Source organism: Pogona vitticeps, chromosome 1, assembly GCF_051106095.1.
Source record: "Pogona vitticeps strain Pit_001003342236 chromosome 1, PviZW2.1, whole genome shotgun sequence".
NCBI classification, from domain to species: domain Eukaryota; kingdom Metazoa; phylum Chordata; class Lepidosauria; order Squamata; family Agamidae; genus Pogona; species Pogona vitticeps.
Genome location: NC_135783.1, coordinates 278,542,428 through 278,568,751, shown reverse-complemented (window position 1 = coordinate 278,568,751; position 26,324 = coordinate 278,542,428). Strand labels below are relative to the sequence as shown.

Below are 26,324 nucleotides of genomic sequence, written 5' to 3'. Positions count from 1 at the left end.
TTTATCTTTGTTGAATTTTTGAATTGCCCTTTTAAAACATGGGATTGCTGACAGCATTCTGTATTTCATCTTTTCTCTGTACTGTTCAGATAACAAACAATAGGTGCCTCTGCTTTTTTGCTTGGTTTTTAATATGGTTGCTTTTCTTAAGGAAACAATATTCCCATACCATGTACTCATGCACCTAGTTTATGCATTATAGTGTTGAAGCATTTGCTAGGACATACAATGTTGCCATAAATATTCAAATTGGATTTTCATTCCTGTCCCCATCATGCCATTATCTGATTTAAAGAAAATTCAGCCGAAATGTCTTCCTTAAACTCATTTCAAATATTAACTTTTCAGTTACTGTTATGATTGACTTGAAAATATTTAGATGGAAAGGATGGACTGTCCTAAACACTTTGACAGTAGCATTGACCTGTTGCATCACATATAGGCAGTAATTTGGAACTTTGAGATACACTGTGAGCCAGTGTGCATAGTGCGAAACAAAGAACCACTTTATAAAATTGACTTTCTATGTAGGATCAGAGACCAAACAGTTCCAGAAATACACTGTGAGTATTGAATCTGTAGGAGGGTTCTAGAGAACTGACAGGGATACCCTCCCTGCCCCCAGTCCTGGAGTTGATCATCCTTCATTATGACCAAAAGTATATATACTCTGTAACTGATAAGAAGACAGAATGAAATGGATCTAGATTATCTGACTCATACCCAAACACCTCCAAACTTAGGACAGTTTAAGGAATAGACTGTCCAAAGTGCTACCAGGATCCTATTTTAAGAAATACTGTAAGCAGAATTTCTGCTGTCATAAAGCAAGCAAAATTTTCAAATGTGTGTTCTGGTTAAATCAAATGTTGAGAAAGCATCACTGACATGAATAAAATTGATTAGTTATTAACATAAATCTCACATATTTCAGTGACTATACCTGGGCCCAGTCCCAAGCCTGTATCATGTTTGTGACTGTCTATTAAAAACCGTGGTACGGCAAAGTGAAAACACTTTATCATGTGAATGTGCAGAAAGTGCACCTTGTGTCTATGTACCTGCAAACAGCAAAACTGTGGATTAGGAACCAGTACTTGGTATTCCTTTAGATCCAGCAAGCCAATGCCTGAATGCAATCTGTCAGATTGAAATGTACAGTATACAGGACCCAATTTAAGCCTCTACCCTGTCTTACGAATTAAACAAGGGAGACATTAAACACAAATAATGGAATAGCATGGGTTTCTGTATCACTAAAGTATTCCATGTCTGGCTCCAAGCAACTGTTATACTTGAGGCCCACATATAACCATCGCAATCAGAAGTGCTATTTAATGCACTAAGATTCCTGTTCATTCAAAATGAATTACAACCCAGTACAAAGTACTGTACCTGCAAAAAGTGCTTAAGTGTTGTCATGCAGGCTCTTAAATGACTAATAGACCAATTGTTTGTTCTCTGAAATTGTATGGATTTCACATTTAGAGGGTTCCTTCTTATTGCTTTTTAGCCACTCTTTTTGTCTAGTGTAGCATTTTATTCAATGAGTTTTAATTCTTTGTTGATATAATTTCGAGCTAATCTTTAACAGCAGCATCAGTTTTAATTGCTGGCATGGCTGAATTGCAGTTTGCTGTAAGAGCATTACTGACTTGCTTCTAGCAGTAGAAAGGTAGAACTCAATACCTAATTCCTTTTAATATAGCTTCTGAATTCCAGAAACTAAGCAGCTGGCTATATTTTGTATATTTCCTGAGTGCTTTTAGATTTCCCTTGGATCAGTTTGTCCAAAGTTGATTTGGGGAAAGTACAGGCCACAAACCTGTTAATGTGAAATGGCATATACAGTATAGGAAAGACATCATGTATGAAGTAACATTGAGAGAAAGTGTTCAGCAGAAGATCTGAATCAGGCCATCTGCAAAGCTCCTGAGACAGCTTGTGTGTGTAGTATGCTGGTATAGTCTGTCTAACCCTTCTACCCGGAAGACTAAGGAAGGGACAGCTGGTGTGATCCATCTTCCATCTATGCCTTGGGGAAGACAACTGAGTGTGATGACTTCTGTCTGGGTTACAATTATGGCAAATGTTTCCATTTATCCTGCATCTTATAACATGAGGGCTTCCCCTTAACTGTCATTAAGAATAGTGATGTATTAGTAAATGTAGAAATAACATTCCCCATAGCCACACACCTTAGGGTACTTGAATAGAACAGCAAGGCATGTAGTAGGTGAATGGGAAGGCAAGAGGCAGGTAAATGCACAATCAAGGCAAATCCCTGTGCCTTATCTTTTCTAAATTTATAAGCAGACTAATTTTTCCTCTTCTTTCTCTGAAGTGACTACCTGCTTTTTATTCATTTATTTTTTTTGTTTGTAGTTACAAAAACGGCAGTCAGCAGACCTCCATGCATGAAGCTAGCTGAAAAGGACTGTGTGATTTGTTTCGGTTATAATTATCCTTCTTTGCTATTCCTAATTTGACTCCTTTAAATGGAAAATGGTACATGCTTCTTTTACTTAAAACAGTTACCAGAGTGATTATTCTCTTCATTACCTATAGGCTTTGCAATAAGGTAAAGGTAAAGGTCCCCCTTGACATTTAGTCCAGTCGTGTCCAATTCTAGGGCGTGGTGCTCATCCCCGCGTCCAAGCCATAAAGTCAGCGTTTGTCCAAAGACGATTTCTGTGGTCACATGGCCAGCACAACTAGACACAGAACGCCATTACCTTCCCACCAAGCTGGTACCTATTTATCTACTCGCATTTACAGTACATGCTTTCGAACTGCTAGGTTGGCAGGAACTGGGACAAGCGACGGGAGCTCACTCTATCGTGTGGATTCAATCTTACGAGTACTGGTCTTCTGACCTTGAAGCACAGAGGCTTCTGCAGTTTAACCCGCAGCGCCATCACGTCCCCTCTTTGCAATAAGCTTCAGCAAATTCATGAAAATGCCAAATGATTCTAACACATGAATGGTTAAAAAATGTAGCCAGCTCTGTTAGTTTACAGACTTACAAAGCAAAAGGTAAGATTACCATCTTCAGTTTGTGTGCAGCTTCTCCATGGGAAGACCATGCTTAAAATGGCTTACACCAACTTCCCAAAAATGTACATACATTTCTACAATTTACTAACAATTGCAAATAAAGATTTATATAGTTATAAATACAGTAATCTAAATATTTCAAAGTAATAGCAGTACATTAAGATACTGTAGCTTACATCAAAGCCTACCAAAAGAGAAAAGCCTAAAACAGAAATGTAGATAGCTTGAATAAAGCATTTTATCCAAAGCTTAACATAGACGGGATAGCTCAGTGAGTTACATATCTGGCTATGGAACCAAAGGCTGGGCATTTATTCCTCAATATGTATCTCAATAGAAGAGCCAGCCTCTGTTGCGTTGGGTGAGCTGCACAGCCCCCAGAAGAAGGGAATGGTAAACCACTGAATACTCACTGCCTAGCAAACCCTGAGTCACCATAAGTCAGAACTGACTTCACAGCATGTAATTATATGTAGTAAACATTGCCACCCATAGTACTGCTTCATCCTCCTGGCTGCTAGGGACCTTCAACTGCTAATGCCTTTATAGTTGAGTTAATCAGGGCAGAAATAGCCAAGAGAAATAGAGAGCAGGTATCACAGGACTCACAGCCTGATCTGAAAAGAAAACAGTAGTGTGTGTTTTCTGTGCTAGAACTTATTCCAAACCACTCGCTAATTTTTAACTGGTAGTATTTTGAGAACTTCTACACATAGTTCCAAACTGGACACTGGCCTTATTTTCTCCAGTACTATGTTAATTTTTAGTATTTTTTCCTCAGTATCAAAGTTCTTCCATTTTCCTTTTTTCTGTTCTTAAAACTAGTGTTTCCACTATGGTGGGAACTATGGTGGTCTGCATGTTGCTTGGGGATGACAAGAGCAGGTACGGCTTGCAGAAGTCCAGGGATTGTGTGTGTGTGGCCCTCGGACCACAGAGGTTTGCTTATCCCTGTACTATGTTATGATCCGTAAAAGGAAATGAAGAAATAAATTTACTGAATGGACAAATAAATAAGTGCAGTTAAAATGCCTTGTTGCATCTAGAGCTAACAGTTTGTTTTTCTAGCAAACATGTCAAATTTAAGGAACTTTCTAACTATCTTCATGGCTCTCGTTTTGTAGCAGGCAATGACAGTATCCAGTTGTACTGAAACAGCAAAATCTCCTTGACATTTTTTCTAATACATGTCCCAGAAACCTCTAAATTGAAGCTAGGGTGACTGAGCTAACAGGAGGGTCACAATAGACAATTAATTTAGAAGTTATCACTCAAAAGAAAATTTACTTTGGTTTACATCTGTGAAACAGATGGCCTAACACAAGATAATTGAATTAGTTTTGTTATGTGTGTTTGAAATTAATTCAGCACTTCATTATTTTAAAACCTGTGTGATATACTTAGTGCAATCTAACTAAGAAGATTTATGACAGAAACATTGTTCATTGATGTAAACTTAGGAAAACCCCACAACATAAGACATTGTGCATCTGCTGATTCCAAAGCATATGAAGTGTGACAATGCACCAGCATTAATGCTGTCATTGATTTATGATCAGTATTGTCTACCCCTTGCAGATTAGATTATGTTTATCTGGCATTACAAAGCACTTGGCCACTACCTCCTTTGCACTGGAAATCTGTAATTAGACCTCTGTTCATGTTTGTGCACACTAACCTGTACATACATGTACTGTATATATGATTCTTTTCAAGCATATAACTCTATATAAAGCATATAGCTTTAAATATTGTCTTTTAATGATGTTTTCCCCCTTGTGCCTTTTCCCAATACAGTGAACTCAACTTACGAACTTACCGTATTTTTCGCTTGGGAAGCCTCAAAACACTCCCAGAACCTGGCGATTTTGCCAGTGCTGGCCCGTGCGTGGGTGGGAGGAGTGTCGCAAGGATCTGAGTGAGCTTCCAGGACCCTTGCGACGTTTCCCCCACCTGGAAGCTGGCGATTTCGCTGGTGCTGGCCCCGTGGGGGGGGGGTGGGGGAGCCTCACAAGGGTCCTGGAAGGCTCACCCGGACCCTTGCGACGCTCCCCCCCACGGGGCCAGCAGCGACGAAATTGCTGCATTCACACCATTAGACGCACTGACTTCCCCACCCACATTTTGGAGGGGAAAAAGCGCGTCTTATGGTGCAAAAAATACGGTAATTGGTTCCGGAACTCCGGTCATAAGTCGGAATGGTCGTAAGTTGAAGCACCATTTCCCATAGGAATGCATTGAAATGCAATTTAATCCATTCTGGCTGAAGAAAAAAATTACCGGAAAAAATTACCAAAAAACCAACAACACTGCAAGACCCATCGGAAATGCAATTAATCCATTCCGGCTGAAGAAAAAAAAGCAAAGCAAACAAACTGTGAAAGACCCTTTGGAAATGAAAAAAAAGAAGAAGCAAAAAGCAAACAGACCCTGCAAGACCATTCAGAAATGCAAAAAAAAGTAAACAAACCCTGCAAGAACCGTCGGAAATGGGGAAAAAAAACCCAAAGTAAACAAAACCTGCAAGACCCATTGAAACCTGCAAAAAAAGACTGCAAGATCCATCACAGCACAAAAACATAACCCCCCCAGCCCTAAACCACGTTGCAAAACCCACCCAGAACAGTTTTTAAAAAGCAGAAGGCAGGACCTGACCTTACCAGTCAGCTTGAAGCCTCCTCCGATTGCACACTCTGTAACCGTTGGGGCTAAAGAGCTACAAAAAAGCATCCTCTTTGCCACCAACCGTTAGCAATTTGAATTCCCCGCCTTTTTCCTCTGCCTTTTTTCTGTTAATAACTGGAAGTTCCGGCCACATGTCGAAGCAAAATTTTGCGGCTGGAGCTGGTTATAACTCGAAATGGTTGTATGCTGGGACGTTCGCAAGTCAAGGCACCACTGTATTTTGTCCCTGGTTCTACTCTCTCTTCCCATACCGTGCCTATCCCCTAGCTCATCTCCAAATCGCATGTTTTGGCCTTGAAATCTCACAGAATTGCATGCTGCTGACCTTGCAACCATAGATAAACATTAAGTAGAAAGAGGCTGAGCACATTGGAACTAGAAGAGTGGGTGCATCAGAATCGGCAATCGTACCATTTTGTACTACTGCTCCCAAAATACCGCAGAGAACGTGGCCTGCACTAGCTGGCTGCCATATTCTGGGTATGGGAGTCGAGAATAGTCATTTGTCACATCTCTGGTGTCTATAGGACTACAACACCAATCAGCAATGTAGCGGTCAATACAAACATCTCAGGGTCAAACTAAATGGTACATTCCCATGTTTACCATAAATAGCATGCAGCTAAGAATATTTATTATTATTTTTATTGAGTTTGTACCCCACCCCATCTGGCAACCAGGCCATGCTGGACAGTTAACAACAGTATAAACAACAATATTAAAACGCAATAAAATAAATAAATTAATACAAGCCAAATGGGTAAATTAAAACAGATGGCAATAAAGGTGGTAAAAAGGGTGATGGAGAGGATGACAAAAAGGATGATCAAACGGAGGCCGAAGTCTTAATGCTCCGGGAAAGCCTGACAGAAGAGCCAGGTTTTCAATGCTTATTTAAACCCATCTAGCGAGGGTGTCAGGTGGATCTCAATGGGCAGGTTGTTCCATAGGCAGGGAACGACCCCTGAGAAGGCCCAGTTTCTTGTTCTTTCCCTCCAGGCCTCCTTTGGGGTCAAGGTCCTCAACCGCCCTGCTTGTGAGGAATGGGTGTTACGGACAGATCTGGTTGGGAACAGGTGTTCTGTTAGGTACTGAGGTCCTAAACAGTTTAGGGCTTTCAATGTTATCATCGTAACCTTAAAGTTGATGCGGAAACGAACCGATAGCAATGAAGGGCGGCCAGAGTGGGGGAGATGCACTGGAATTTCTTCACCCCAGTTATTAATCTGACCACCGAATTTTGGACCAGTTGAAGTCTCCGCATCATCCTCAAGGGTAGCCCCACATAGAGAGCACTGCAGTAGTCTATTCTTGAGATTACAAGGGCATGATTCAGTGTTGTGAGTGCCCCCACATCTAGATAGGGACACAGCTGGGCAATCCTCCGAAGATGGAAATGGGCTGCCCAGACCACAGATGCCACCTGGGTTTCCATGGTGAGATCCCGGTCCAGGCAGATGCCCAAGTTGCGAACCTCACTCTTCATGGGAAGAGCCATGTGAAAGCGAGGCCACCGATTCCAAACTCAAAGAATCATCCCAGGAGGATACTGTGGTTGACGGTATCAAAGGCCGCTGAGATATCAAGGAGGACCAACAAGGACATATTGCCCCTGTTGGCCTCCCTCAAGAGGCCTCCTCCAGGGCAACCAATGCAGTTTCTGTACCTGAAGCCTGACTAGAATGGATCAAGGGCATCAATTTCCTCCAGGAGAGACTGGAGCTGATTGTCCACCACCCTCTTGACCACTTTGCTCAAGAAAGAAACATTGGCAATGGGCCCAATTTCATCCGCCACCAAATTAGGTTTCTTTCTTTTGGATGGGCCTAATGAATGTCTCCTTGAGGGCAGGGGGAACCATGCCCTCCTGGAGAGACTCATTAATTATTACCCATTAATAGCCATGTTTGTCTCTTTTTTCTTAGTCAGAGTGAACAAATAGAGGGGAAGTGATCCAGACTGAGATTCTAGCACAGGAGAGGATTTAAAACACCTTAAACCACAACTGCCACTTGCCTATCTATCTATCTATCTATCTATCTATCTATCTATCTATCTATCTATCTATCTATCTATCTATCTATCTATCTATCTATCTATCTATCTATCTATCTATCTATCTATCTATCTGCCTGCCTGCCTGCCTGCCTGCCTGCCTGCCTGCCTGCCTGCCTGCCTGCCTGCCTGCCTGCCTGCCTGCCTGCCTGCCTGCCTGCCTGCCTGCCTGCCTGCCTGCCTGCCTGCCTGCCTGCCTGCCTGCCTGTCTGTCTGTCTGTCTGTCTGTCTGTCTGTCTGTCTGTCTGTCTGTCTGTCTGGGTTTTATCCCACTCCTCAACCTCAAAGCCACCCAGAGTAGTTTTACATATAGGTAAAGGTAAAGGTTCCCCTTGACATTTAGTACAGTTGTGTCCGACTCTAGGGCGCGGTTCTCATCCCCGTCTCCAAGCCGTGGAGCCAGCATTTGTCCATAGACAGTTTCCGTGTTCATGTGGCCAGTGCGACTAGACACGGAACGCCATTGCCTTCCTACTGAGCTGGTACCTATTTATCTACTCGCATTTTTACATGCTTTTGAACTGGTAGGTTTGCAGGAGCTGGGTCAAGTGATGGGAGCTCACTCTGTCACGTGGATTCAATCTTACGACTGCTGGTCTTTTGACCTTGCAGCACAGAAGCTTCTGCGGTTTAACCCACAGCGCCACCACATCCCCAAGTTTTGCATATAACTATACATAAAAGATAGCCTCTGCTTGCAAGTTTCCTATCTAAGTGACACAAAATGTGGGGAAGAAAGGAGGAAAAGCAACCAGTTTTTCAGCAGAGCTGAAGAAATGGTCTTGCTTCTCACCTCATCTCTTTCTTCTAGCTAGCAGCAGCGGCAGTAGCCTGTGCCATCAAGTCAGTTATGACTGGTGGCAACATTTTCCCGAGCTTTCCAGTTAGAGAATAGTCAAAAATAGTATACCATTGCCTTCTTCTGGGGGGGAGCCCTGGGACTGTGCAGCTTGCCAAGATTGGGTCTACTCACAGGAAGCACAGTGAGGAATTGACGTTCCCATTTCTGGCTCTGTAGCCAGATAGCTAAACCACTGGGTTTTCCAGCCAGCCTGCTGCAGTCGTGGTGACAGTGAACAGTAGAAATACGCCAACCAACCAGCCAGACAACTTTCAACTGAAGTATATGGCAACTCTTCATGCATGAATTCCAGGTGTGGGCAACAACTAGGTCTGAGGGCAAAAATTCCTCTCTCTTGTACTGGGATCTCAGTTCAGATTGGTCTTCCTACTCTTGTTTTTAATGAAGAAAAAGGAAAGTTTAGCTGTATTTTTCAAACAATATTTAGCTTGATTCTCAAGTAGTATAGTCACTTGGTAGCAGCTACAGTATGCACAATAATAAAGTATTCCAAAGTTGGTTTTTGATCATTGTTAATTTATGACTTTCTGTGGTTGCAACATCAATAAGAAGAGTTCTTGGTCATGCCCACTGGAGCAAGTAGAATGGCCAAGTAACAGTACTTGGCAAGTTGCAGTTGAATATCTGAATGAGAGAGATGCTATCATACCATAATAAATCAAGCTTACTTGTCCTTCATATTAAAGGGAAGGAGAAGCAAGAAGAGTCCCTCATTTCATGCTTGCCAGCTTGAAAGACAAACGCCTCGCATTCTGACCATTTGTCTTATGAAAAAATACTTTTGCCGGAGGAACACTTTACAGTTGTTTAACTGCTTCATGAAAAGTAAATAACTTGAGCTGCCAAGTGAGTCTGAATTAATTCCCCTTTTAGAAACATTCTTGCAGCTTTCCCCAAAGCCCTAAATGGGTGAGAAGGATGTTACAGAGATATCATGCATTTTGTGGAGAACACAATGTACTGTGACTATCAGTAACTGAAGTGACTACTTTACTTTACTTAGTGTTAAGTACTGTCTCTCTCTACCACCACTGGCAACTACTTGATTTTAAGCAAGAAAGTTCCGGTATTCTGCTGACAGTTTCAAGTGTGTGAGAGGACTGAGCAGAGTAAAGTGAGGTGGCATACATTTTGGAAATGAGGACAAAACAGGTCTAATTATAGTTATGTCAGATGCCTAACATCTTAGGCCCGGAAGGGCCAACCAATCCAGCCTACAGCACTGAAGGGAAAATAATTCAGTGCTACTTGTATTCCCATTCATGCCTTGAGGTTAGACATCTCAGTTGTATTTAGAAATATCAGCAAAGCTCATCGGGCCGAGACCCAAATATAAGTGCCAGGGTTCATGAATGCTCATTGCTTCTTGGAATTGAGCAAAAAGGTGGTCAGGTGGGCATGCTGAATTCTTCCCCTAATTCAGATGTGTGCTGGAGAAGCATTCTTGGCTTAACATAGAGCCTGTCCATGTTAGCCTGGCATATAGTTATGGTGGTATATGTTCCCCCCCTTTTTTATAATTTGCTTGGAAAAAATACCTTGTCTGTTTGTGTTTATAATGGTCCACTCTTCCCCTTTAAGAACTGGCCCGTATCTTTCTGGCATAGTGCTAGGGCATGCAATCTTTTTGGAACAATTCACTGAGATACATAATAATTCTTTTCTTTGGTTTAGCAGATGGGTACCAATAGTTAAAATAGATTGCACTGAAGATAACACCTTTTAAGCGCTGGCTGGATCGCACCAAATTTCACAATATGGACAGGCCCATAGTATCTAGCCTCTAGTGCCCAAATTTCAGTGAGAAAAGAAGCTACAATTGGGTTTAAAGCAAAAAGCTTATATACTGCCCCATAGCACTTCAAGCACTCTCTGGGCGGTTTACAAGTTAATTATGCAGGCTACACATATGCAAGCTGGGTACTCATTTTACCGACCTCGGGAGGATAGAAGGCTGAGTCAATCTTGAGCCGGCTACCTGGGATTGAACCCCAGGTCGTGAGCACAGTTTTGGCTGCAGTACAGTGGTTTAACCACTGCACCACGAGGCTCAGCTAGAGCCTCCACACACACACTTGAATGTGTGAGCAAACTTGTTTCTGACATATGAGGAAACAGCTTGGCCAGAGGTGTCCTGTGGTCCAGGTGGGAACCTTGACATTGTGAGGTGAGGTTTGGCTTATTCTTCAAGCCAGTGTGAGTTTCTGGATAATTTCTCAACTGCCTGAGTGGGTTTTTAAAATGGATGGTTGTACCTTACTGCTTTGAATGTGTTTCAGTGTTACCTGTGTTTTATTGAAAGGCATTTATTTGATCCTTTTAAGCATTTGTATGCTCACTGTTGTTAGGTATAATATTTTCTTTTAATGATGCAAGCCACCCTGGGTGCTTTTCAGGAGAAGGGAAGGGTAAAATATATTTTTAATTAATTATTTTTTAATTAATTAATTAAAATTGTGACAGACTTTAACAGATGTGTTTGAAAGTTCCTTTTTTGTACTACAGCTCTTAGCCATGCTAACTGGGGGATTCTGGTAACCAAAAAAGGAGCTTTTTCTGTTTCTGGCATTCACTTTGCAAGTCTTGATATTGTAACCCCATGAACCACACAGGAAAATGGAGTTTTCAAGCCTCCACTGTTTGCTTAGTAAAACTTTATTATGTACAGCCAACTATGTTGCCACCATAAAGTTTAATTGAAAAGCTTCTGCATTTGACTTAGAAATACTGTAGTTCTTTATTCCTAGTTCTTTGGACTTCCAGCTGTAGTCAGAACCATAAAGACAGAGAACAAGGAATGTGACAAGCATTTGTGGGGGGAGGAATAGGAAGTGCACATATTTTAAGACTGTGAATTTATTTGAACATCATGAACCTGTTGTCCTTAAGTTGTTGTCCTTAAGTTTTAGTATACAGTGGGGTCTTGACTTGATAACTTAATCCGTATTGGAAGGCGGTTCTCAAGTCAAAAAGTTCTCAGGTCAAATCTGCATTTCCCATAGGAATGCATTGAAAACCATTTGATCCGTATCTGCTCTTTTCCGTCCATAGAAACTAATGGGAAGCTGCTATTCCGCCTTCGACCACTGGAGGGGGATATTTTGTTTCTTTTTTTCTTAGGTCAAGAAAGGTTCAGGGAAGGCAGGGAAAATACAGTCCAGGCAGTACAGTACCAGGCAGTCCGAAGACTGTCTCCTAATCCACTCTCTAAACGCTGGGAGGAGTGAGGAAGCAGACAGGCACCCTTTTCACTGGCCAACAGTTAACTGAAAGTTCACATTTTGCACTTTCCCTGCCTCCCACGTGGGCTTTTTTCAGTTCTTAACTCAAATCTAAGTATGTAAGTCAAGTCAATATTTTCCTATGAGAGTGGTTCTTAAATCAAAATGTTCTTAACTCGAGCCGTTCTTAAGTCAAGACCCCCTGTAGTGGATAGAGTACAGATAAGGATTCAGGAGATCCGGATTTGGCTGTGAAAACTGTGTGTGTGTGTGTGTGTGTGTGTGTGTGTGTGTGTGTGAGAGAGAGAGAGAGAGAGAGAGAGATCTCACTTACTTTGAAAACCATATTTGGGTCTCTATAAGTCATTTCAACTTGATATACACACACATAACTTTCAGGAAATATTTGTGGTTCTGAATTCAAGCTGCAAATTGAAGGTTCTGATCTTCTGCTGGCTCCATTATCATTACGTTTTAAAATGGGAAATATGAAGAAACAAGATTTGCCTTATAAATTCCATTAAACCTTCAAATGCTATTTAGATATCTGGGATGGAGCTGTTTTAGATTACTGTAGCGAATGACTTTTTGCAGTCCATGCCCCACTGAAATCAGAGGCAAAATCAATGGGTTTTTAGAACAATATGCTTTACTAACGCTATGCGTTTCTTCAGGCAGTATCTAGGTGCTTGCATGTTCTTGGTTTGTTTTAATAGTTTGAAGTTGTAGATTTTTTTGTCTTGTATGCGTTCTTTTTCTTATAGCAAAATAAAAAGTGGCTTTTAAAAGGTGTTCAGTGCTATAATTAAACTGATTGCAAAGAAATGTAGTTACAGAGGCTGGGATATGAGCAAACCCCATATGGGTGGGTGTGTTAATACAGCAGACATTCCTGTGTAAGAAAATCTGATCAGGGTGCATTCATGACCTCCACTAAAATTAACTACTGGGGCTTCACACACCAGCATATATTCCACCCTCTCCCATACATCCCCTGACAACGAAGAGGAGGCTGCTTTGTAAACATCCATTCTATCTTAGTTTTCAGTATTATGCCAATAACTATGAATTTCCGGGTATCAGCTTCTGAGCGGAGTAAATTTTCCTGTGATCATCACTATAGAAGAGTAAGCAGATCATGACTTCTTATTGATTATTGTGGTGCTGTGATAGGCTAGTGGTCTATTTTAGATTCGAAATTTCAATTTCCATGTTGTTGTGACTATCTATATGAAATTTTCAGGTACAGTAATCTTATTGTGTGTTTGCTTAAGAAGTGATATTTAGGACCTTAAACTCTACTTTTAAGTACTATAAAAGAAATTCTGTGAGAAGGGGGGGTGCTAAGAAGGAAGAAGTACTAGTTCAGTGGAATGTATTAGTGTTAATGAAATCTAGGCATCTTTTCCCACATTCCATATTTTCCACAGTCTTTTGATATATTTTATGCCTATTCTCAGCAAACTGCTGTCCCCTGACACAGTGTTTCGTTGTTCCCTGCCAATTTGTTTGTTCAAGTGTCTTTGAGTATCTAGATGTGTTTCTCTTTCTACACCAAGAACCACTTATTCAGGGAGTAGAGGTTGCAGAATACAGTATGTCTGCGATTCAATGATACTGCAGTGAGAAAAACTGGTATATTGTGTGGTGAAATTTAGAAAAAGTCAAACTGTAGAAGACGAACAAGTGGGATGTGCATTTAAAATGTGTAAAATAAAAATAAAAGCTGTTATTCCACTGCATCAAAGGCCTGTGCAAAGAATATAATTGTGGGTTAGTACAAATTAATACAATATGTAGCAGGCATAAAATGTCTAGAGTGGATAGCACTGTGGGCAGTGTGTTCAGGCAGTGGTTTTTCATGTGAGGTTTGTAGTGATACATAGGTATGTAAGAGTGTTGCTATTTTGTGGAGATATCCATTACAGTTAGACCTGTTTTGTGGAAAGAAAGGTCACACAGTTGCCTGAAGCTGTTGGGAATTATTGCTGGTTTTATAAGGAATAGCTGCATAGAAGTTTGAAATGAGTTCGGTGATGCATGCCTTGGAATCTGTTTCCTGAATTACCTAGAAATATTATCAAGATTTCTGAGAGCCTCATTTGCAGCCCTGTTCTAATGCAACCTGTAAGATTTTCTCTTAACTATTCGTCATTGTTCCACAGCTGTGAAAATGAAAGAATATAAATTATGCCAGCTCATACTGCTCAAGTGTGACAATAATTTCATACAAGACTCTTTTTTGCAAGTTTAATTAAAAACTTATCAGTTGGATAGGTTTAATTCAAAAAGGAATAATTACTTCAAGAATTATAGAACAGAAAGACCGGGATGCTATTTTCCACTTGGACCTTATTTTTCACAGTGTTGAATGGTAACAGGTACTAAATACAAAAGTTCCTGTGAGGACCACTTCAGCGTGCTGATTCTAAGTTTAAGTACAGTGTGAATTAAAAACAGAAATAATTTCCTCTGTAGTTTTAGGTAGCATTATGAGAGGCAAGGCATTTTAACATGCTTCTTTCATGGGGCTTTTTCCTCTGACTAACTTTGTCAGCAAGCAATGAACTCAATATACTCTTTGGTCAATTCTAATTATGGATTTGCTGTCAAAACTGTACTGTTCATCTGCTGCTTTTTCTATCTCGTTGAGTCACATTCATGAGACAATGATTCACAAGACATCTTGTCAAACAGCAATATTCAGAGGGAAAGAAAGAAACTGTTTTGTTAGTAACTGGCAATTAGAGAAGTTCAGTAAAGAATGGTTGTTGTGGGTTTTTCGGGCTCTTTGGCCGTGTTCTGAAGGTTGTTCTTCCTAACGTTTCGCCAGTCTCTGTGGCTGGCATCTTCAGAGGACAGCACTCTGTGCTCTGGTGTAATTTGCTTGGGAGTGGAGTATTTATGGCTGTGAGATAGGCTTTCGTCCTATTCAGGAGATGGGCGATTAGTGTGTCTTGTTGTGGGTGTATTAGATCCCGGCCATGAAAGCCTTCGCAAATACATTCAGTAAAGAACTCAGACATTTTATAATAATATTATTAATTGTTTTATGTCGAACGTTTAAAAGTACTTCTATGCTGCACTTGTCTATTTAGAGCTTATTATAGTCTATTATCCAAATCTTGCTGAGGTTCCATCCTCAAAACAGTATTTTTAATACAGTTCATATGCTGTCCCATATGGACACAGAGCTACATACTGGTGGATGACCAATGGCACCCAAAATGCTTTAATTATGTAATCTATAGGCTGGTAATTCTCCGTATGTAGAATTAGTGCAGGGAAATCGCCCCAGAGGGAGACCATAGGTGCGATACAAGGATATCTGCAACAGGATCTGAATGCCTTAGGAATAGACCTCAACAGATGGGATAGCTTGAGTTCTGAGCGTTCAGCCTGGAGGCAGGCGGTGGATCATGGCTTCTCCCATTTTGAAGGGACACTTGTCCAGCAAGCCGAGGCGAGGAGGCAGTCCTGAAACCAGCAAAATCAGAGAGCTGGACAGGGGACAGATTGTATTTGTCTACATTGTGGAAGGGACTGTCACTCTTGAATTGGCCTTCTCGGCCACACTAGATGCTGTTCCAAGTCCTCTATTCAGAGCACGTTACCATACTCTCTCGAGACTGAAGGATGCCTACATCTAAAAAGGCTGGTGCAGATGTAATTCTCATGAACTTGTCATCCTGATTAAAATCTAATCATACTTACCAATTATATGTACTGTGGTGTTGATGATGGTTAGAGATTGTAAAGACCTCTGTTTAAATCATCCAGGGTATGTTTGCATGTCATATTGAGCCAGTGGTAGGTAAGACAATGGCCAGTATTCTGTTGGTAGCCCCAACTATGAGCATTGAATCTACTGCTGAATGGTAAATTTACACTTAGAAAATTTTCAGGGACAATGAGTGTCCTCCATTTGTGCTTAGGAGCAGTCCCCAGGCCACATGCAGCTCCATTATTTTGGTGGACCCTTCCCCACTCCAGTCACAGTCCCAAGTGAAATTCTACAAATATAAGATGAATTACACTTAAGAAGCTTTCAGGAAGTATGATTCTCCTTAAAGATTAGGAATATGTTCCCATGTGCCTTGCTTTAATGAAAAAAAATAGGGATTTATTTTTTGTCATGTCTGGTTTGAGCAGAAGTGGGTGTTGCAAATTGCAACAAGAGCTGGAAGAATTGGTTTCCAGATTTGAAGTTAAGTACCTCTGCATTAAACTATGCCTTGTGTTAGTCATGGTTTGTTGCTGGAGAATTCTGCAGTAGACGACTGAACAACCACAACTTCTTTTTGCTGTTTCTGGTTTGTTCCGATTTGTTTCTCTCCTGCCCCATTTCTCACCTCCTGCTTTCACACTGAATTGTGTCTATTCTTTAAAGTACAAGTCACTCGCCAGTCATTCTCTTCATGAGGCTGGAGGACTGAAAAGTTATGCATAGAGCATACACATACATTGTATACCTCCTGTAGTCCTTGCAATATTTATTCTCTGACTTTGCCTTCCTCTGCAGATAACCTGGCATCTCATTACTATTGATGTATTTTGTTGCATTATTTAACAATATTATTGATGTATGATTTCTTAGTACTGCAACAGCACAGAAAATTTCTTGCTATTTTATAATAATCCAGGGTTGGAATTTTGCTGATGGCCATCAAATATGTGTTTTACACTAAAATCCAAATGGGAACTCCAAAACCATGATTTGATAAGGTATTCCATAAAATAATACATTATATCCTTAAAGACTCTATTTTCCATTTGTCAAGTTATCTCCACCTTTATTTACAGTTGGCAGAGCATTGTATCATATAACTGTTGTTGTGGGGCCAACTCCAGAGGCTTGATATGGCGTATTGCCTCTCCTGAAGCTTGTAGTCAGTTTCAGATAATGAAGCTTCCAAGAGCACCTTGTTAGGGAAAACAAACCTTGGAGCCCAAGATAACAAGTTACACAGAGTCTCTTATCTAGTAGCTTCAAATCCTCCCCCTAATAAGCAGAGTAAAGACACAGACGTATAAGAAAATTCATGGAGGGGGTTCTAATAAGACTTATAGCATTATATATTAGACTTGGTAATATATACATTGGCATAGACATCTCAGAACAACAAAACATTCACATAAGTAATGACCACCAGACTTACAACTGAGTGGCGAAGTGCTGTTCTCACTTGCTTAAATAGTGAGAGCAGCTTATCACTGCAAACATCACAGCTGAATATGTTTAACAAGCATTACCTAAGCTTGTCCCATCTCTGTGCTATCAGTCATCCATTGACTTGACGTTAAAGGCATGACTTTGCATTTTCACTACAATATTAAATTTAACCTCTTGTTCACTTAAAGGAACAAATCCTGACAATAACAAAACAATAACAACCCAGCAATGTACTGGGGATACCCATTTGTAAAATACTAACCATGAACATTTACAGAAAATCAAACATTCATTTGGGTCTAATGAGAACAGCCACATTCAGAAATTTCATCATTTGTCATGTCGTAGTTGAAGCTTTTATAAAATAAAGTTTAATTCAATATTTGATTAACAAGATTGTCAGAGTAATAAAGCTGAGTGTAAATATATACAAACTGACAGTTTAACAGCGTATCCATGAGGACATATAATAGAAGAGTCCTTCCTGCAGTTCATGTGCCATACACTAATTGCAGTTGTGTGCCCTCCAAGAGCACTGGGCTGCGTGTTTGACAAACCTGCATTTTTTACAGCTATGCTTGAAGATCTTCCCTAGCATGTTGTTTTTAAGCTTGCACCTTTTAGAATGTAGTTGTTTCCCTGGTTTGTACTCTTCTTTTCTTACAGGCAATGTCCTATTTGTATAGACTTCACAAGGTTATCTGTCAAAACCTTGATTGGTCCGCCTGTAATATTTCTGCAGTGAACTGAAAAATGCTGGGTTATATTTGCAAAAACAATATTGACTTGTCACGCCCCTAATTCAAATCTAGATAATGAAAAGGATGCATGTCAAAGTCTTTCCCCAACATACAGACAGCTCAACTGTACTGTAGTGACTTAACAGCAGTTCTTCAGTTTGTGAGTACAAGGTCTTCAGCAATCTTTTTTTTTTAAATCAGAAGAAACAGAAGATCCATGCTGTACATAATAGCAGCAATACAGAGTGAAAATATAAGGTCTAGATTGTAATAGGAAAAACGAGTGCATCTTAGCCCCTCTTCACAAGGATATTTTCCCTGTATTTAAAATCACTTTGTGTATCAGAGTTTTGTTGAATTGTAGAACAACGCTTGAGGAAAAAAACAGTGGCAAGGTGTGTCATAGGTGACAGCTGCCAATTTCACATGTAATTTTGCTATTGCTGGTGGAACATGTGCTTTGTACACATAAAGTCCCAGATTGTTAGACAAGTATCTGACAATATGCCATGGAAACGCCATTTGCTAAATCTTGAGTGAGTAGTGCCTCTTACAAGTGAACAGTTCCAGTTTAGACGAACCAGTAGTTTGATTTATCATAAGGCAGCCGCAGCAGTTTCAGATCCCTGTAAATTTTCAGCATTTTTGTCTAGAGAGCCAGTTGAAATTCAGTTATTAGCTGCAACTAGAGTAGTCCCATTGAATGCAATTTCTTAAATCAGTGCTGGGCAAATTGTGACCCTCCAGATATTGCTGGAGTGCAACTCTCTAACCAGCATAGCCAGTGACAAAAACTACATTAGGAAGCCTGCAGTTCATCGAACCCTGTGTTCATTCCATTGATTTATTAGCTTTAGTTCAGTTAGGACCAAAAGTTGGATTTAGCCTGTGTGTGTATGTATATACAAATAATCACATAAAAGCCTTCCTAGTTCTTTTACTGCAACTATTTTGTTTGTCTTTTTTCAGCCACTTTAATCAATTGCTATGTAGCTTTTATTTTTAATTTGTCAGAGAAAATGGAAAAACTTGGAATCACTTAGTGTTGTAATCAACTGTCTTCTTCAGATACTTGGGATGGTGCTTTCTTACTGATATAGTCTAGTCTTGCAAAACTGAGAAAGTTTAAGATGGCCCTAGCAGGCAATAGCAATAAAATGCTTTTTCCATAAATCTTCAATTAATTTAATACATGCTTGGAGACCTAGCAATGAATGTAAAGTAACAGCTTTTTAAAAATTAACAGCGTTGGCAGTTTAGTATTCATAAAAATGTGCTATAATATAAATCAAAAAACCACAACCCCACTCCTTCCCTTATAAATAATTGTATTGCAAGTACATTTGCATTAGATAAAATTATTTTGTCTTTAACAAATAGAAAATATTAATGGCATTTTTGGTTTTCAAATGCGTCAAGAACCAGCAGTCCTACATCCTGCTGTTATATTTTCTAAATGGCATCTGCTTATCAATTTCACTAATTTGATTGCTACCAAACAGTTTTCTATTTAGCTTTCCATGTCAAATATTCTTTATGTATCTGAATATGTAACTAAATCACATAGATGGGAGTTTGGATTCTGCTAACTAGTATATTAATTTTGTATGCTTGTGTGTTTAATTGGATACTTCCCTGTACTCTGAACAACTGGAAAGCCCCAGAATGATGTAAACGTGATATGACAAGAGGTCAGATTGTATGAGGCTAATAGGAGATGTGGACTTTGCATTTATGAAAATAATAGCAGCGGTCGAATGCAATGACCTCCTAAACAACTTTCATCCCATTGTCCTACAGCCGACAAACAATTTCTTATTAAGGCAACATTTCCATGTAATTTATCATGTTCTGAAGATTGACTTTCCATCACTTCCTTTGTTACATTTACAGTGCATCATGATGGCATCCACAATAAAAACAATTTGAATTTACACCATGCTTATAGGATGTAAAGTAAAGGTAAAGGTTCCCCTTGACATTTAGTCCAGTTGTGTCCGACTGTAGGGCGCAGTGCTCATCCCCGTTTCCAAGCCACAGAGCCAGTGTTTGTCTGGAGACAGTTTCCGTGGTCACATGGCCAGCGTGACTAGACATGAAACACCATTACCTTCCCATCGAGGTGGTTCCTATTTATCTACTCGCATTTTTACATGCTTTCGAACTGCTAGGTTGGCAGAAGCTGGGACAAGTGATGGGAGCTCACTCGGTCATGTGGATTTGATCTTACGACTGCTGGTCTTCTGACCTTGCAGCACAGAGGCTTCTGCGGTTTAACCCGCAGTGCCACCACGTCCCTTTATAGGATATAGTTTGTTTTATTTAAATGTTTGCGAAACATTTAATATAGCTGTGGAAGGATCAATGGTTCAGATCCACCAAAAGCTTCCCATAGAGAGAAAGATCCTTTCTGGCTTTGCAGTATTTTTGCAGTATTTTTGATCCTCAGTAAAACTGTATTTCAAAGGGTTAGGAGATACAGAAGAGGGCTGCAGAAGAGGGCATCAGAAGAGTGCTTCCAGTGCAGACCTATTTCCTCCTGCAGGAACATTCTGAGTGGAGTTCCACTTGGTGATACTCCTGCTGGTTGGTTTAAAAATGATGGGTCTAACACAGTGGACATTTTCTTTTCAGTTCATGCATGCGGTTTCTTAAATCTTAATTCTTTTTAAAAAGACTCAGAAGTAGACTTACTCAGGAAGTAGACTCAGGAAGTAGACTTAAATTAGATGGTTACAGATAGAACTATTTGATAAAAACTGTTCAAGTAGCATCATTGTGAGTACAGGTACATATATAATAGGCTGGATATCATAAAATGGAATGCAGAATATAATTTTGATACGGCTATGATACAGATTCTGGTAAATCAGCTCTTCCAGGAAACACCAATTACATTTTAAATCTGTTTGTATTGCATTGTACTTTTAAAAAATAAATAATTAAATCTGCAAATCAATTTGTAAAATATCAAATTTCCCCATGGAGAAATTTTCAGTGGGCATGTGCATGTGACTGATAGTTTGGCACCAAAGGGATATATATATGTATTTCTCAAAATAAATCTGGAAACCAATTTTGGAGCTGCTGTTGTCTGGTATTGTGTAGGATAAAAGAATCACATACAAAATAAATGGCAGTATACAGTAACAAAAATTCCTTGCTGTGTTCTCAAGGAATTTGTTATTTTAAACAACTCTAATACTTTTCAATTGCTAGAAATTATTAACATTTACAAAAATAGGTAACATTTATCTTTGGAACATTTCCCTTTTAAAAATAACTTTCAGGACTCCAAAGAGTGGGGCAGAAGGGAAATGTTGAATTCTTTAGTATAAATAAAGAAAATCCACCCCAGTCTTTCTTGCAGACTGTTTAGTTCCATGTCTGATAACCCATTCAGGCTGTAGCATGTTTAGAAGCTTTCTTTAGTTTCTTCCAGCTCTGATGTCAAATTTCTCTATACAAGAAAGCCCTGCTATAATAAGCTGAATACTTGATCAGCACAATGCCTTGAATTTTAATGTTGCTAACTTTGTTTCAAACAGCTCAGGAAAAAGAAGGACGGCATTCTATTCCAGGGACTGTAGACCCTGGTGGTTCATTTGAGTGAGAAAATTATGGTTTTAAACCAAATTAATTTAAGTGCCTAATATATAACCTTGATTCTCTCTTTCTCCCCCCCCCCCTTTTTTTAAAAACAGATTTATACAGATTGGGCCAATCACTATTTGGCAAAGTCTGGCCATAAACGTTTGATAAAGGACCTGCAGCAAGATGTGACTGATGGAGTTTTACTGGCAGAAATAATCCAGGTTGTAGGTGAGTAACTTTGATTTTTGCTGTTTCAAATCACGACAGTTTGATGATGTACCTTGTCTTCTATGAAAAAGGAAAAGAAAGTATTTGTAAAAGCAGTAATTTTTATGCCATGTTTTGAAGAAAATGTTTGGTGAAAGGATTATGGTAAATAGTTATCTCTAGTAGCTGCCACATTTTCTTGACTTACTGATATAAAGGAAGGCAATGAAACAGCAATAGCAAGATGGTGATTATGAACCACTGACTGTTCAGTATGGCTGTTAAGTCATTCGTTTTAAATGTTCCCTGTCCCCCCCCCCTTCACCTTGATGATTTGACATCGTTATTAGTGAAGCTGATCAAGAACAACCTGGGTTCAGAAAGCACATTTAAAATTGAAAATCTACACATAAAATGGTAGATTTTAGGAATGCTGCAGGTTTAATGAAATTAAGAAAAACTGTTCTTGAAAACAATGAGCTGGAATCTTGGATGGCTTCAAACATAAAGACGAAGATGGTAGAAATCAAGGTAGAGATCTAAATTTAAGTACATGTAAGTCAATGGCTACTCATACAGTTTTAGGAATATAGACTTTGAGGCTGCACTCACTCACTCACTCACTCACTCACACACACACACACACACACACACACACACACACACACACACACACACACACACACATACATACATACATACATACATACATACATACATACATACATACATACATACTGGCAGTAAGTACCACTGAATTAAATGGCACTTATTTATAAGTGGGCATACATGAATTTGTATTATAAGAGCTGGTTCACCAGTGTGTGCTCACCCAATAATATCATTGGAGGCTGTGCAAATGACGAACCATGGAGTGAACGGCATAGACAGGATCTTCATGTCACTTCAAACACAATTATTTTAAATAAAGTTCCTTTGCACATTTAGCTGCCAGCCTGCATCTTTACACAGTACACAGTTAGGAAGTACAAAAAAATCGAGTGAGGCACAAGGAGCCGTTTGCCTTAGCTATCTGTAAAGGATGTAGTATATCTGGACAGGATGGTATCCTGGAAGATTATTGTGTGGGAATAAGCTGGAAAAGTTTAATTTAATGAAAGATCCAGTGTTCTGTATTTCTGGCATCTTCAGCTCATGTTAACACCAAAAAGAAGCAAGGACTCAGTGCAGCTCACTGCACTGGGTTATATCCTCCTCTTCCACTTTTGCCAGGCCAGTTTGTCAGATTAATTATTTCCCTTCAGCAAGTCATCCATACGCAGTTGTCACCCATATGGATGGGATAAAAGCAAGCTGAACACTGCAAATGTCCATCAGTACGAATTAGAAGGAACAAGTGAAGAATTCTGACATTTGACATTTTCTGCCAGAAGTACTAAAAGAGACATATTGGTCCTTTGCTGGCGAGAGGCTTCTGGGTGGTCCATCTTGACCTCATTCTCTCCCTTTCTCTCTCCATGGGCAAGGATGATATTGGAGACAATATATGGGATGATTTATATTTTTTTGCTTCTAAACCTGTTTTTAGTAGTGCTTCTACCTAACATTTGAAATATAATTTTATTTATTCTGTATATTTGAATAGTTTACTGTTTTTAGCTTTTAATATTGTGTTTTTAATGATGGAAGAAGCCTGTGTTCCTTTTTGAGGAGAAAGGCAGGGTAAAATGTTTTAAATAAATAAAAATATATAGTACTAGTACTAACACGTACTGTAATTTAGTCAACGTTAGTAGATGTTTATTCTTTGCACCAGCAGCTTTTCAATTTGTTTGTTTGTTTACCCTGCCTTTCTCCTTAAAAAGGATCCAATGCGACTTGCATCAGTAGAAGACAATGTTTAAAAACTAAAAAACTAAATATACAAATATTACAAAAGAGTCAAACAAATACCACACCAAAATGGTGAACAAAATCATTGCCAAAGCACATATAAAGCAAGAAGTGACAACAATCCATTTAAAAACCCTTCTCAGAGAGTCAGTCACTAAGGAAAACCTGCCTGAAGAAAAAGGTCTTCTTGTTCATAAATTCCTAATACCTTTTTAATTGAAATTGTCAAGATGAACATTATATACGTGCACAGACACACGCTATTAAAAGGTGGGGTTTTTTGAGAATATGATTAATCAAATATGTGTCATCTCAAATTTTTCTCAATGCAGCCACCATTTCCTAAGCTGCTCTTAGTAATTTTAAATGGCTAGAAAAATCTACATTCACTGCCTTCATCAAATGTAGTAGAATGTGGCACCATTTCAAAAAGTAGGAAGAGAATACCAATGTGTATAAGATGATTATGTTTGTACCCCTATTCAGTAGTTTGGTCAACAGACCAATTTGACTTAGATTGATTTAGATGCTACCTGATTTCACTCTAGTCTCAATCTAAATTTGAACCCAGACAGATGAAATGGCAATTAGAATAAATGACCAAGACATGGGGCTAGGAAGCTGTAATGAAACCAGTTAAGACTTCTGTATAGTTTTCTACAACAAAGTAGAAAATGAGCAGTAAAACCAGGGAGGACGTTGGCTTCGGACCATATCATGGAAATCTTGCCTAACCATTAATTCCTAAACAGTCATCCAGGGCTACAGCTTGTCAGTGCTACAGCCTCCAAAACAGTTTTAAAACTCATATTCTGCAGACATGGGACTAGCTGAAAATAGTCTTCAGTAGTGAGCAACATTTCAGCATCTTTCCTATAAAACTGTGGCTTTCAGCAGCTTTAGTAGAACAACGATGATTAGAACCTGAAGCTGCCAGTCACAAGAATGACACTCCCTTGTCCTCCCTTCTCTTTGCCCCCCTGTTTTTCCTTAAATGAAGAGCTTGGGAGAAATGTATCAATATTTGGACTGTTTATATCTGTACAAATTCAAGCTGCTAATAAATTTTCAGTCCAGTTCAGATCCGTCCACTTGGAGGAGTTCAGCTTTGATTCAGACATCTCCTGACGCTGTTCAAATCTGGTCAGTTGATTGCTGGATGTAGGATTTGGCCAGATCTGAAGCAGAGCCCTAGTTAATAAATAAATAAATTACTTTTTCTTGATGATATCTTTCATTTAAATTAAAATCTCTGTTTGAAGAAACCTGATCCTATTTTTGACTTCCAAATTAGCATGGAAAGAACTGTAGATGTTTGCATGCAATGTGTACTAGCTTTGGGCAAAATGAATCTCATTGCCACATCCAAACTGATAACATACACCCTTGGTGATAGCAGCCTCAGCTTGATTACAGCTGATGAAATGGAAGCTACAGCATGTCAGCTCATCCATAGAATTTGGTTGATTGAAAGCTTCAGAAGTCAAGAATAAAGCCCTATTCTGACATTCTGCTTGCTGCATTATAGTCTGGTCTATATTTATAAGCAAACAAGTAGAAATTATTTTTAAAATTAAAAATTATAACTATTTTCTATCATGTTTTTGCCATTCTATTCACAACAGAACTTTCTGGGGAAGAAAATTTGTGGGATTGGGAAAATATTGGTAACCCAATATCTATTTATTGGGTTTTGCAATAAACCCCAGCAGTTTTCTGAAACTAAACAGTTCTATTTAAATGATCAAGAACTGTGGGGGCTACAAATCTAGACAGCATCTTAAAAAGCAGAGACATCACCTTGCCGACAAAGGTCTGCATAGTCAAAGCTATGGTTTTTCCAGTAGCGATGTATGGAAGTGAGAGCTGGACCATAAAGAAGGCTGACTGCTGAAGAATTGGTGCTTCTGCATTGTGTTGCTGGAGGAGTCTCTTGAGAGTTCCCTGGACTGCAAAGAGAACAAACCTATCCATTTTGAAGGAAATCAACCCTGAGTGCTCACTGGAAGGACAGATCCTGAAGCTGAGACTCCAATACTTTGGCCTTCTCATGAGAAGAGAAGACTACCTGGAGAAGCCCCTGATGCTGGGAAAGTGTGAAGGCAAGAGGAGAAGGGGACAACAGAGGACAAGATAGTTGGACAGTGTCATTGAAGCTACCAACATGAATTTGACCCAACTCAGGGAGGCAGTGGAAGACAGGAGGGCCTGGTGTGCTCTGGTCCATGGGGTCATGAAGAGTCGGACACGACTTAATGACTAAACAACAGCAGCAACTCACACGATATGACCATATGACAAGGGAAACTGAAGTGATAATGTCAAGCAAATTTGCCACCAGTGCCTTTGGAGAGCCCCACTACTGTAGAGACTTGCCACTGCTCAGTGGAATCCACACAGCCAGCTATTTCTTCAATGTCTGGCACCAAGAGGTCCTTGGAGCCCAGTCTGTGGGAGGAGTCACGTAGACAAACCATCTCTTTATGAAGTCAGTCTCTGACAGGATTGACAAATACCAATAGCACAGATTTCAGAAGGGCATGTCCCTGTGTCTTAACATCTGGGAGGAGACATTCATAGAAAGCTAGCTTTGGGGAGAATGTTGCTACAGACAAATAAATAAGCATAGCTCATTTCTAGTTTAGATTAAGTTGTATTATTTATAGGTTGATACCCAGTAGTAAGTCACAAGAAGAATGGGCCCATTGAATTGATGGGGATTTGGTGAGTCATTGATTAAGTGGACCTACATATTTAATTATTTATTATTTTATTTAAATGATTTTTCTTTGCCTTTCTCCTTAAAAAGGATGCAAGGCAGCTTACATGATTCAGAACACAATATTAAAAACTAAAAACAGTAAATTATTCAAATT

General features: G+C 39.6%; 1 protein-coding gene across 10 annotated transcripts in view; it reads left to right on the top strand.

Annotated features, from left to right (window-relative positions):
- The window catches only part of NAV2 (neuron navigator 2), a 676,025-nt gene that overhangs the window by 433,590 nt on the left and 216,111 nt on the right, over positions 1-26,324 (top strand). For all 10 annotated transcript variants that reach the window (XM_072985896.2, XM_078383145.1, XM_072985895.2 and 7 more), the window contains one exon: positions 21,498-21,615. In XM_072985896.2, the coding sequence (XP_072841997.2) occupies positions 21,498-21,615 (118 nt within the window). The remainder of the gene's footprint in view (positions 1-21,497; positions 21,616-26,324) is intronic.